Source organism: Malus domestica, chromosome 13 (assembly GCF_042453785.1).
Source record: "Malus domestica chromosome 13, GDT2T_hap1".
NCBI classification, from domain to species: domain Eukaryota; kingdom Viridiplantae; phylum Streptophyta; class Magnoliopsida; order Rosales; family Rosaceae; genus Malus; species Malus domestica.
This window is the reverse complement of record NC_091673.1, coordinates 30,312,752-30,325,865: the sequence shown is the minus strand read 5'-3', so window position 1 is coordinate 30,325,865 and position 13,114 is coordinate 30,312,752. Positions and strand designations below refer to the sequence as shown.

The 13,114-nt window shown below is 36.4% G+C and overlaps 1 protein-coding gene and 1 long non-coding RNA gene across 2 annotated transcripts; one reads left to right on the top strand and one right to left on the bottom strand.

Moving 5' to 3' along the window:
• Positions 1 to 2,586: 2,586 nt before the first annotated feature.
• LOC139190335 (uncharacterized) lies at positions 2,587 to 3,435 on the top strand. The gene is made up of 2 exons (XR_011574489.1): positions 2,587 to 3,002; positions 3,124 to 3,435. It is a non-coding gene; the product is annotated as an uncharacterized lncRNA (long non-coding RNA).
• A 197-nt stretch (positions 3,436 to 3,632) lies between these two features.
• LOC114820472 (4-coumarate--CoA ligase 2) lies at positions 3,633 to 11,670 on the bottom strand. Its single transcript, XM_029091143.2, has 5 exons — positions 10,057 to 11,670; positions 9,248 to 9,446; positions 5,066 to 5,279; positions 4,831 to 4,933; positions 3,633 to 4,092 (listed from the first exon to the last, which is right to left on the bottom strand). The coding sequence occupies exons 1-5, from the start codon at positions 11,062 to 11,064 to the stop codon at positions 3,973 to 3,975; spliced, it is 1,644 nt and encodes a 547-aa protein (XP_028946976.1). The 5' UTR covers positions 11,065 to 11,670; the 3' UTR covers positions 3,633 to 3,972.
• Positions 11,671 to 13,114: the final 1,444 nt, after the last annotated feature.

Below are 13,114 nucleotides of genomic sequence, written 5' to 3'. Positions count from 1 at the left end.
TGGCGCGACGAAGGCTTTAGGTTGAATAACACTACTGTAACTCGCTTGGTTATTACCTAATAGGTAAGTGATAGAATTGTTCCCAAAAGTAACTTGGCCCGTTCCATTAGAACTAGGAAAGGTAGCAGTCGTTCCATTGGAACTAGGAAAGGCAGCAGCTTCATCAAAGTAGTTAGGAAGGTGGGGATAAATGAGGCCTCAGGACCATCAGGTCATCTCCAACCGAGTCGGCCAAAGGGCTATAGACCAAAACTTAGCCTGTTTTGACACAAAACTCATCACTAATGGAGGGCTGGGCCAAAAAAATTTGTGACCCACTAGGCCAAAATATAGCCAAATGGCCAGAAGGCTGGGCATACATAGTCAACCAGCCAGCCATGAAAGTTGGGCCCAACTGTGCTGTTAGCTGATGTCATGCAGCCTTTTATTTTTATTTTTTAAGACGAAATTTAAAAAAAAAATTAATTTTTTCCTATCAAGCAATTTCTACACTATTCCATAATATCTTACCTCATTTTATTGTCTAAGTTGTTAACATGCAAGTAAAACTAAAATATTTAATAACGTGAAACTTAAACAACATGAAAATTAAAACAACATTTAGCGACAAGTGACCCTCAAAATATATCCAGAAACCTTATTTTGATACAGTAGTTTAATTCAATTAACCAATAAAGTTAAAAAAAATAAAAAAAAATAAAAAAAAACAATAAATTATTGAGGAGGCTAAAAAATAGCCCCTTTCAGTTGACGATGATATTTAAATATGGTTTGGCAGTGTTCATTAAAAAATAATTTTTTGTAAGGCTATAATCTGGACGGGGTTCAACATTGTCCCTTCAGTTGGAGATGACCTAAGAAGCATTGGTGTCAAGCCTAAAATTCAAGGTTTAGGGAGGAATGGGGTCCATAATTTGGGGGCCAAGGCACCAAGAGACTTACTAATCAAAGTCAGAGTAGCAAAGGGCAAACCCCATCACTTTCAATACCCAATGAGTCAAAGATACTCACCGGCCGTACGTTGGAGTTAGTAGCAAACGACTTATCGGCAAGAGTGGAGTCAGTCACAATGAGAAAAATACTAGATACCGTCTTATCGTTGACCATCTTGAGTCGTACGCCACAGAGCTGGTAGCACCATGGGGCCCTTGAGATGCAAAAAGAACAGGTTGTGGGGATGGTGAGGGAGGTTTTTCTAAAGGTGGGAAGCTATCAAGCGATTCAAGTTCATGAGGGAATGGCAATGGGGAGACTTGAGGCCAGGGTCGTCTCTGAGATTTCGGGGATCCTGTGCGAAATTCATAAAAGGCTCCTTTCTTATAGGCCATCTTTTATATCTCAAATAAGATCACAATAAAATTATTGTATGTATGAACAATGAAACCTGATAGTCCGTAATGCGTGTGCGTCTAGCATTTTTTTGTGACTCATTTTTTCTTGATTTTGCCCTGAAAAGTACAAAAGAAAAAAAAATCATTATAGATGAGAAATGCCCAAATCTTCAAATTTCAAGTCAATATACTTAAATTAGTGAATATCTTACTTTGATTGAAGTCTACATCACTCTGATCAGTTGAATTGTCTTCATGATTCAGAAGTTTCTCTTCAATTTCATAAATTTATAAATTAGGGTTTAATAATTTGTGGGAAATATAACTATGGGACGAAGAGAGAATGGGAAGTAGACTGGGACATTGGTGACAACATCTGGAATTCTGACTTCTGGTGCTCTGGTAGTCTGGTGTGAAAGAAGAAGAAAAAATGGGAAGCAGCGATTAGACTTTGGCTTGAGAGAAGAAGTCTGAGTCTCTGAATTATTTGTCTTGGTCAGTGGAGTTCTCCACTTTTAATTGATTAGCTTTGGCATTTTTTTTTGTTAGATTAGCTTTGCCCTTTGTTAATTATTATTTTATATAATTTGCATAAAAATTTTAGGTAGTAGTCTGATGACTTTTGGGGCCCATCAGATTTATATATATATTGATTTGATTAGTATTTCTATATATTTTTTTTATATAATATTTTTTTATATATTATTATATTCAATAAAAAAAAATTTAGGGCACTCGCCAAAAGCGTGCTCTGCTTGAGGTGTTTGTTGTTTTAGGGTGGTCATCTTAAAGGGTGACGGGAGCATTCAAACCTGTAGGGAAAATTACTTTGTTGAGTATGCCCTATCTCTTCAAGGTGCAAATCCATCTTAGCTTGTGTAATTGACTTGGTAGGTGGATCGGCTAATAAATAAATAAATAGGGTAAATTATACAAAATTACTTTAATTATAGATTGCATTACAATTTCGTACTCCATCTTTTAAACATTGCAATGTTATAGTTCAACTTACGAATTCGTTGCAATACCAACGCTTCGTTAATTTTTTTGTTAATTTTTTTGCTAAATGCTGATATGGTAAGCATGAGGTCCATATTTTTCTGACGTGGCAGAACAGGTAGATAAAAAATAAAATTATAAAATAATCAATTTAAAAAAAATATATTATTTTTTATGCCAAGAAAAATTAAATAAAAAGGAGTGGGGCCCATCCCAACCCTTCTTCCCCCTCCATCCCGCCCCCTTTCCTTCCTTCATCACTGAAACACAGTGCCGCACCTCCTTCGACACCCCTCCTCCGCCATCGTCCATAAGCTACACCTGGGCTTCTCTGCAACCACGCCGAGCTCGAGCTCACCCGCCAAGTTGATGTTGAGTCCTTCGTCGCCGAGAAACACCAATTTTTGATCCCGGCCGCTGCGATGGCATTCATGCAAAAACACGTACCCGACATATTTAATCGTCGTCAATCTCTAGATCCAGACCAACGTTATGGTTGCTTCTTTGTTGAACACTACCATGGTTACTGCTTTGTTGTTTTGGGTGGCCAATCTCAAATTCCTAAATTTTTTTAGTAAAGGAAGAGAGAAAGTGGGGATCTGCTAATAGAATGGGGCGACGGCGGTGGGCGGTGGCTGGAGTGGAGAAGATCTGGTTTGGCATTATTTTAGGGTAGCTAATCTCAAATTCTTAATTTTTTTTCTTGTACGTATTATTTCAGGGGCAAATTCCAATATAAAAATCCAGTGGCCAAGAAGATGATACTTAACACTCCATTTTTTTTTTCTCTTAGGTTCGCCAATTTCTCATATAAAGCATCCGTTTGAGCATCGACGGCGACTTGGCCAGTTTATCCTTTGCTAATCCACGACGGCTTGAGCAGCGATGGCCCACGACTGTTTGCTCGGAGGATGATGGTGGATGGGAAGAAAGTGACTATTTTCTCTGTTGATTTTGACCCATAAGCCAACCCCTTTAATATTTCATGTACTAGACGAAGAGAAGATGGTAAAGAAGAAAGAGACAATGAATCTGTACCAACTGCATTTTTAATTGAATTTTCTGATTTTTGACATTTTTAAATAATATTTCATTAATGTTTTAATCTAGTTGGCTGAGTAGTGGATCCGTACTTTTAACAAAAAAATTAATAGAGGGTTGACATTGCAATGAATTGTTAAGTTGATGTATGACATTACAATGTTTAAAAGATGATGTATGAAATTGCAATGTGACTCATAATTAAGGTAGTTTTATATAATTTATCCAAATAAATAATATAAATAACAAGCAACACCACAATGAATCATATTTGAAACAATACATTTCTTACCATTTAATGTTACAAACACTTCTGATGTCTATTTGGTGAATATCATGGAACACCCTATACATAAACAAATTTGAATAAAGGCTACAACTTCTCTCTGTGTTAAAGATTCTTGTTGGTCCCAAAGAGGAAGATATTGGAGCACATACAACGGCTTGAAAAATCACCACTTTAAAAACAACTGTAGTTTCTTCCTTTCCATCTTGATTTCCCATTTTCCATTTTGGAAAATAGCGCGCCCACACGCTGATATGTGTTTCATCTTCACAATCAGTCTTTGATATTGTGTGGTTTAGCTTGTCACTTGAAACCCTAATTGGGTAGGCCTGCAGCCAGCTTTGCTCTCAAGTCTTTTCTCAAGATTTTGCCAGAAGGAGCCTTGGGTATTTTGTCTATGAAGAAAACCCGACCTATTCTCTTATAAAAGACCACCTGCACGTAATATAATGCAGCAAACGATCAGAAGGATTGTTTATTTATTTATTTATTTATTTTCAGGACAAAGAGAAATTCAAAAGTAAACAGTACCAAAACAAAAAAAACCATTGATATAGAGATGCCTACAAAGTTATAGTTCCAATCAACACCTGGTAAGGCCATCCAATTATACACACCAATACAATAGATAACACAAGCCCAAGTATCACTCCAAAAGAAAGAACAAAATAGAATATAATCCACGAGAGTTGGCACAAGAAATTTCGGATAAATAATAATGGGTTTAGAACTAAATGATTCAGAATATTTACTTTTGGACTCGAGGCCATGATCGAATAATCACCAATGTAGCTCGGGTCAGGAATATTTGAAGAAAATGTTCACAACTATCTAATCTAGAGAGGCCTTCCACCATTATAAGTACTTGCACCATTATAAGAATTGACTAACGAGATTTTTCTCTCTTTTACAGATTTCAAAATCGGCTGGATTTGATACTACCACATGTATGTTCTTGGGATATACCTAATCTTCGGCTAATCCATCAATGTAGTCATATCTAACTGAGTTAACTGGTTTAGCTCAGCCATGTGGAATTTTCTGGTAGTTTAACCAGCAGGCTTTCATTCGCTTCAAGTAGTAAAGTCGTGAATACCTCAAACGAGTGTGTAACACATTAATTTACTAACTGCTTGTATTTGAGTACTAATATATACAAGTCAACAATGGTACCTGTTTTGAGATGTATTGTTTGATGTCATCTTCGGAGATCTTGGAACTGTTCGATCTCACAACAAATGCAACAGGAATTTCACCTGCAGCTTCATCCTTCATACTGAATCAAACACATTTTATACAAGTTATACAAACGTTATCTCCATAGACTGATAGATAGTTTGGTAACACGCCGCACCAGTTATAAGGGCATGAGACATAACCATGTAGAATGTGGTACAGGTTAACTTACGGTACAACAGCAGCGTCGGAGATGTTGGGATGGGCAATCAGCATGGCTTCAAGCTCAGCCGGAGCCACTTGGAACCCTTTGTATTTGATGAGTTCCTTTAATCGGTCGACGATGAAGAGCTCGTCATCACCGTCGATGTACCCTATATCACCTGTGTGCAACCATCCCTGTTTGTCTACGGTTCTCTCCGTTGCTTCAGGATCATTAAGATAACCTGCTCACCAATAAGCCCCAAGCTATGTTAACATGCATATATCTTTTTGGTCAATTATTATTTTTTTGGTTAAAGAAAATCTTTGATACACTTTATATTGTCTTAAAACTGGAAAGAGATCCTCCCCGGATTTCTTCTACCAATATCACCGAATCAAGTGATGTGGACTTTTAAAATTTGATCAAACGGCTAAAATTATTATAACTTTTAAAATAACCCATATTTTTAGTCATTTGATCAAATTTCTAGGATCCGGATCATTTGATTCGGTGATCTTGATAGAAGAGATCCATCTCTTTCCCTTAGAACTCGCCCGGACTATAGATCCACAAAAAATGTCAGAACCAAGTACTATTCACACATTTATAACTTTTTCGAACTTTTAAATGAATAAAACAAAAAATAAACATAAATAAAATGATGTTTTAAATTTAGCCTCTTACAACTTTTAAAACTACATTTAGGTACATTATTTTCATAAAAAATAAACAATATGTAAATTATATTTTTGTAAAATTACACATAGGTGCATTAATTTTATAAAAGTTAAATAACAGGTACTTTATTTTGAAAAAAAAAAAACTAGTAGATACATTGTTTCTTTTAAACAATAGCTACATTATTTTTATAAAAATTAAACAATAAGTAAATTATTTTGGTAAATTAAATAATAGGTACATTATTTACGTTAAGGATTTTTTTACTCTAAACAGTCACTCATAGTACTATTCACTTATAATACCTTTTTGTCATTTTGGTTAAAACTCAAAGTTTTCAAACCATTTTCATTAGTTTTCTTTTGAAATTATAACATTAATGCTTTTTTTTTTGCCACACAGCATATATGTCACATCCCGGCCCGGGCCCCCACCACATCCTGGGCTCGATTCTGCCATAACACGATATTGTCCGCTTTGGACCCGACCACACTCTCACAGTTTTGTTTTTGGGAGCTCACGAGCAACTTCTCAGTGGGTCACCCATTATGGGATTGCTCTCGCACGAACTCGCTTAACTTCGGAGTTCCGATGAAACCCTAAGCCAGTGAGCTCCCAAAAGGCCTCGTGCTAGATAGAGATGAGAATATACATATAAGGCTTATAGGATCCATTCCCCTGGACGATGTGAGATGTTACAATCCACCCCCTTAAGGGCCCGACGCCCTCGTCGGCACACTTCTAGCCAGGAATTGGCTCTGATACCAAATTGTCACATCCCGGCTCGGGCTCCCACCACATTCCGGGCTCGACTCCGCCGTAGCACAATATTGTCCGCTTTAGGCTCCGACCACGTCCTCACGATTTTGTTTATGAGAACTCACGAGCAACTTCTCAGTGAGTCACCCTTCATGGGATTGCTCTCGCGTGAACTCACTTAACTTTGGAGTTCCGGTAGAACTCGAAGCCAATGAGCTCCCAAAAGGCCCCGTGCTAGGTAGATATGGGAATATACATATAAGGCTTACAGGATCCACTCCTCTGGACGATGTGAGATGTTACAATATACCTTACACTAAATCTATTAACATGTATTAAATTTTATAATGTTAATTGTCATATATATTATGTTATTAGGGGCATTTTAGGAATGTTATTGTTTACGTGGAGTCTAGTCATTGAGTTTAATTTAGAGAAAAAAAAACTATTTTGGGTTTTAGGTAAAGAAAATTCATTTTTAAGGGGTAAAGTTATATTTTTAGTAAATATAAAATGTAATGAGTCATCTTAAAAATATTAACGATTGAACTTAGTATTATGACATATTAATATTATTTTTCACTTGTAAGTAAGAGGTCATATGTTCAATTCTCATAAAATACGAGTTTGAACCATATTATTACTAATCTATTATGAGAAAAAACTCATCCCTTTAGATAATATATTTTGTTCAAAAAAAAAATGTTAATCGATAAGGAAATAAGCGTGTGTCTGTACGAAACGAACCCAGTCAAGTTACGAAAATAGTGTAAAGCTACGAAAATAATAAACAAATAGAAATCCTAATCCCAGCCCATCACCAATGATTTCGTCCACCCAAACACAATCTATTACCTTTCTTTCACCAATAAATTTCGTACACCCATAGACAACCAAGATAAATTAATATTTAATGTTATAGTCCCTTCCACAAAGTTATAGTCCCTTCAACAAATAATATTTTCTATTATTCATTCATTAGTATTTAGATTGATTGTTCAAAAAGTTATGTTTCTTAACTCATACATCTTAACTATTAATTTTTTTTTTTGAAAAAAGATATTATCTGAATGGATGGGGTTAGTCACATCTTAACTATTAATTAAATGAGTTATTATATGGATTCATAATTTAACTTTGATAGAATGAGAATGCAACATAATGATTTTCTTGATAACAAAATGATAATCTTTCTTTATATAAAATCTCAACATGGACACGCATTATCTATGTAAGGATTAAAGAAAATCTCAACATGGCCTGAAATTATTTAAAAATTCATTTTTGTAAGTTTTGAATTTTCTGTTTTAAGAAACGATATTATTTACACTAAAATGGAAATAATGGGCTTAGCCTCACAATATTCTAGCAATAATATGATTCAAATTCGTCTTTAACGGGAAATTTACTACTAAATACTAAGGAGTTGTTTTATTCACATCCCACGTTTTGTTGACTAGACCTCATATGATTAATACACCGCATATTTACATTTTAGACTAAAATGTATCTTAATACACCCCACATACTTTCCAATTCTATCACACCCCACACTTTCTACATATACCTCACACTCTCCACTTAAAATCCAAATCAAATCATTTGTTCGTCTCACAAGTTCATCTTCTCCGCCATTTTTAGAAACGAGTATTGTCGAATGATCATGGGTAGAAATTTCTATGAGGTGTAAAGAGAAAGTGCTTCATCTTCAAATCAATGGTTTAGGGTTTACGGTTTATGAAGAAAAAGTTTGACCAAACTCCATTAGTATCGTCTTGCTTGTTTCTTTGTGCATCTTTGAGGACTCCACTTTTTCCTCTAATCTGGAATTGTTGGACTTGAGATATGTCGAGTTAATGGGTTTCTCAAATGGTTTATCATCTATTAAGAAACTCGAATCAAGTACGAAATGAAAATTTTCTCATATTCTTTTTTCAATTTTTAATTATTCCATTTTGGAGTTTCTATCAATTAAGATTTTTAGGGTTTCTCTATTCAATTAACTACAAATATTTTTGTCCATTTTGCGGGGTTAGTTTTCAATAAACTTCATCGATTTCTATCAATTAGGAATTTTAGATTTCACGTATATATATCGATCCATACTCATCTTGTTTGGTAGTTGTTAGAGTTTTGTTCTACAATGGATGATTGGAGTGACTTTGAGAGCTTGAAAAAAAATATATAAAAACAATTTGGGGTGTATTTAGAAAATAATTTTATTTTTTAAATTCAAATGTGGCCTAAATAGTCATTTCATAATAGGATATATAAGTTATTTAATAATAATTTTTTATGTGAGGTGTATTAAAAAATATGTGGGGTATTAATAAAAAAAAAACCCAATACTAAATTCACTCATAGCTCGGTTCTTAAAGTACAATCCTAATTATTTTCCAAGCAAGATTATATTTCCAAATACACCACCATGCATGAATTAAAAGATCAAGTAGGATTCTCTTCCCTCTTTTTTTTCCTCACCTTCCTATTTGAAGGGTCACAGTTAAGTCTATCAACATCTTTTTCATAAGAGAAAGACAAAATAGAGAATGTGAGATGAGATGATAGAAAGAGGAGGGGAGAGAATCATGGGACAGACACACATATATATATATATATATATATATAAAATAAAAGCCAGCAAGATCCAAAAACAAATGAACTAATTAATTAGATTATAATTAATACTATAATCTTGAGAAGAAGATAAATAAAAGAATATGTAAGGAAATTATTGGTTTATTGTAATGGAATAGTAGCCACTCTGTGTACCTTTCATGATTTGGCTACCTCTGATGCAAATCTCTCCAGCTTGATTTCGCGGAAGCGAAGCACCCGTATCAGGGTCAACAATTTTCATCTCTGCATTTCTTACAACAGTCCCGCACGCACCTGATTTTATCTCAAATGGTTCCTTTGCAAATGCTAAGCACATTGACAGCACAGGTCCAGCCTCTGTCATTCCATACCCCTGAACAAATTTCAACGTATATTATTTCACACCATTATTTTCATATTCAAAGACTGTATGACATATATGGTTGACAAATGGGTACAAATAACAAAAACTGTATGACATATATGGTTGAAAAATGGATACACATAAAAGGACCACAGTTTTAAAGGGGGACATATAATATAAGACAATTTGTGGTATTAAACCGCTCCCTTCACTATCAATTTTTTTTTTAAATTAATTCATCTTCATATTTAAACGAGAAGTTTTAAGCTCAACTTATATATATGATTATAACGTATTATGTTTGTGTTGAATTTGATACATAATTAGTAATTAACCCATTCTATAGTCTAACTCAATCAACCACACACGAATACATAAGTTATTGTTAACTGTTGACATTTTACGACTTGCACTTGCATCAACCACTAACAGAACTCTTACTCAAATTTTAAATCATGGCCCCACGAAAATAAAGTTGATAAACAAATATGGTATTTATAGCATTTTCCGGACTAGAATTACAAAAACATGATTGAGGATGAGAATCACTCAACCACTTAGGAAATATGGTATATATAGAGAGAGAAATTCAGTTAAAGACGTTATTCAATTGAATTACCTGTCCAAGTTTGGCATTAGGTAACTTAGCCCTCACTGTATCCTCAAGCTCCTTCCCCAACGGCGCCGCACCGGACATCACCATCCTTATCGATGACAAGTCGTACCGGTCTAAGTCGGGGCTTTTGGCAATACTCAAAACGATCGGAGGTACAAAAGGCGCAATCGTCACCTTGTACTTCTCCACCAGCTCCAACAACTTGGTGATCTCAAACTTCTGCATGATCAGTATCGCCGCCCCAACTCTGAGTCCGCAGAGAAACACTGAATTGAGGGAGTAGATATGGAACAAGGGCAGCACGCAGAGGATCACGTCCTCACTGTGGAAATACAAATTCGGATTCTCTCCGTCCACCTGTTGCGCCACGCTCGTCACCAACCCTTTGTGCGTCAGCATAACTCCTTTAGGTAGCCCCGTCGTCCCAGAAGAATACGGCAGCGCAACGACGTCTTCGGGGTTTATTTTCACCGCCGGGATGTCATTCTCGTCCGCCGAAGTCATCTCCGAGAAGTGACGATAAGTATTACCGTCTTCCTCAGTTTCCGCGCTGTCGACGACCATGATCTCGACGTCGTTTTTAAGTGCGAAGTCCTTCACCTTGTCCACGTAAGCCGACTGCGTTATGATGAGTTTGGCATTGGATGCTTTTGTCTGCTTGGCCATCTCGGCCGGAGTGTAGAAGGGGTTGGCAGTGGTGACGACTGCGCCGATATTGGAGGCGCCGAGAAATGCAAAGACGAATTCAGGGCAGTTTTGGAGGAGGAGCATGATGACGTCGGTTTGGTGAATGCCGATTTTGTGGAGCCCCGAGGCGACCTTGCGGGAGGTGAGCTCGACGTCGGCGTAGGTGAAGGTGTCGCCGTTGTTGCCGTTGATCAAGCAGGGGCGGTCCATGAATTGAGAGATGTTTTCGAAGCAGTAGGTGTGAAGAGGGAGGTGGTTTGGGATGTAAATATCGGGGAGTTTGGACCGGAAAATGAACTCATCATCTTTGCGATGGTGCTCCATTGGATATGTGTTTGGATGGTGAGAAAGTGAGGGAAAATGTGAGAGAAAATTGGTAGTAGGGATTGGGTTGGTTTCTTTCAGACGACCTTCTCCCTGGTTTTTGGTTTGGGTTTTGGTTGGAGTAAATATACAAGCAGGTGTGGTGGGGGAAACGGACTTGGTTGGTATTAATTTATTTGCCAATGACAGAACATGTCCAATTCCTACGAGTTGCAAACACGACAAACTCTTGCATCCACCTGGCCGTCACCGAAGTAACAGACCAATCAGTCCATTCCACGTACACAATTTATTAGTTGTCTTCACTCTCTAGTACACGTGGCGTTATGTAATGGGTGAGGGATGTTTGGTGGGTTGGGGAAGCGACTTGGATTTGGTTACATGCGGCACACTTTAGCCCAAAACCAACCAGTTGGCTGCCACGTAGGACGCTTCACCTAACGCAGAGTCTTTACTCGTCCCTTGGTTGGTGACTCTAGTAAACGACACCATTCACCTACTACAAGTGCTTAGTCATGGACATAAAAATCCACGCCCAAGTGACGTCGTAATGTTGTCACGCTCACTCGCTTAAAACTGGCTGCTGGCTGGCTCAAATATTAACATTTTCTTTTTCTTTTTTGTATTTTCCATATTTGTATTTCCAGTAATTTTTTTTTTCCCGTAGAAAAAGTTGATTAATCTTTTTAAGAATTTAAAGGATACACAGTCCAACCATTTGGCATTACAGTCTAATAATATTTTTTTTTACTTGTAAAAGGAATTTTGAATCACATTATTACTTAGCTCATTATCAAACTTAGTTTACTCACTTACATTTTAGTATAAATAATATTATTTGTTAAAAAAAAGAAAAAAAATACAGAGTGCAGTTTTTGGCACCTACTATTTTGACTTTGTAGGCATTGAGGTGAAGAAATGATGAAAATGATGATTTGGCAGCCCTTTTAATTGGCCATGCCTTTTCGATATTTGGTTACCAAATTAGGTTTGATAATTTATTACTTGATTTATACAGTTGACAACAACCTACCTATTATGCATAGTTTTTTCTTTTCTTTCAATATAAGAAAGGTACGTGGAATGTCTCTATCTGATTCATTTTCTTATAGGGTAAATTATTAAAATGGTTCCTGAGATTTGCATAACTCATCACTTTGATCCCTGAGATTCCAAATCGATAAAAGTGGTTCCTAAGATTGTCCACCATCCATCATTTTGGTCATTCCGTTAAAAACTCCGTTAAATATCCCGGAGCTCTTGGCCATAAATTTGGACAATTTTCAAAGCTTCGTAACTCAATCGTTTTTTAACCAAATTCGACCCATAATATATCAAAATGAAGATAGGAAAGTGTAGAATAAGATTATACATATTTTGAAGCCCAATGGTTTCCGGAGATTAACGGAAAATAGCTTCAAAGTTGACTGGTTCGAGTGAAAACTTGAAAACTAACTGGAAATTGGGTAAATTTTAAACGTTCATAACTTCTTCAATACGCAACGAAATCGAGTGATTCAAAAACAAAAATCATACTTCTCGATGAGACAAAGAGAATGGTGCCTTTCTTGATGGCTAACTGGCCGTGGTTTGGCTGGAAAATGGCTCGAAAGTGGCTGTCTTGGTCTCAAGTTAGTCACTTTCGAGCCGTTTTCCGACCAAACCATGGTGAGCTAGCCATCAAAGAAGGTACTATTCTTTTCGTCTCGTTGAGAAGTATGATTTTCGCGTTTGAATCACTTGATTTAGTTGAGTATTGAAGAAGTTTTGAACGTTTAAAGTTTACCTAGTTTCCGGCGAGTTTTCAAGTTTTTACTCGGACCAGTCAATTTTGAGGCTATTTTCCGACAATCTCCGGCAACCATTGGGCTTCAAATAGGTATAATCTTATTCTATACTTTCCTATTTTCATTTTGATATATTATGGGTCGAATTTGGTTAAGAAACGATTGATTTACGAAGCTTTGAAAATTGCCTAAACTTCCGGCCAAGAGATCCGGGGCACTTAACGGAGTTTTTAACGGAATGACCAAAATGATGGATGGTGGAC

Bases quoted from the DNA above. Each gene is read 5' to 3' on its own strand.
- LOC114820472 (XM_029091143.2), bottom strand. From the start codon at position 11,064: ATGGAGCACCATCGCAAAGATGATGAGTTCATTTTCCGGTCCAAACTC. The intron at 5,280-9,247 runs GTACACAGAGTG...ATTGGTGAGCAG, and splicing joins AGGTAGCCAAATCATGAAAG to GTTATCTTAATGATCCTGAA. The intron at 4,093-4,830 runs GTACCATTGTTG...TATTACGTGCAG, and splicing joins AACAATACATCTCAAAACAG to GTGGTCTTTTATAAGAGAAT.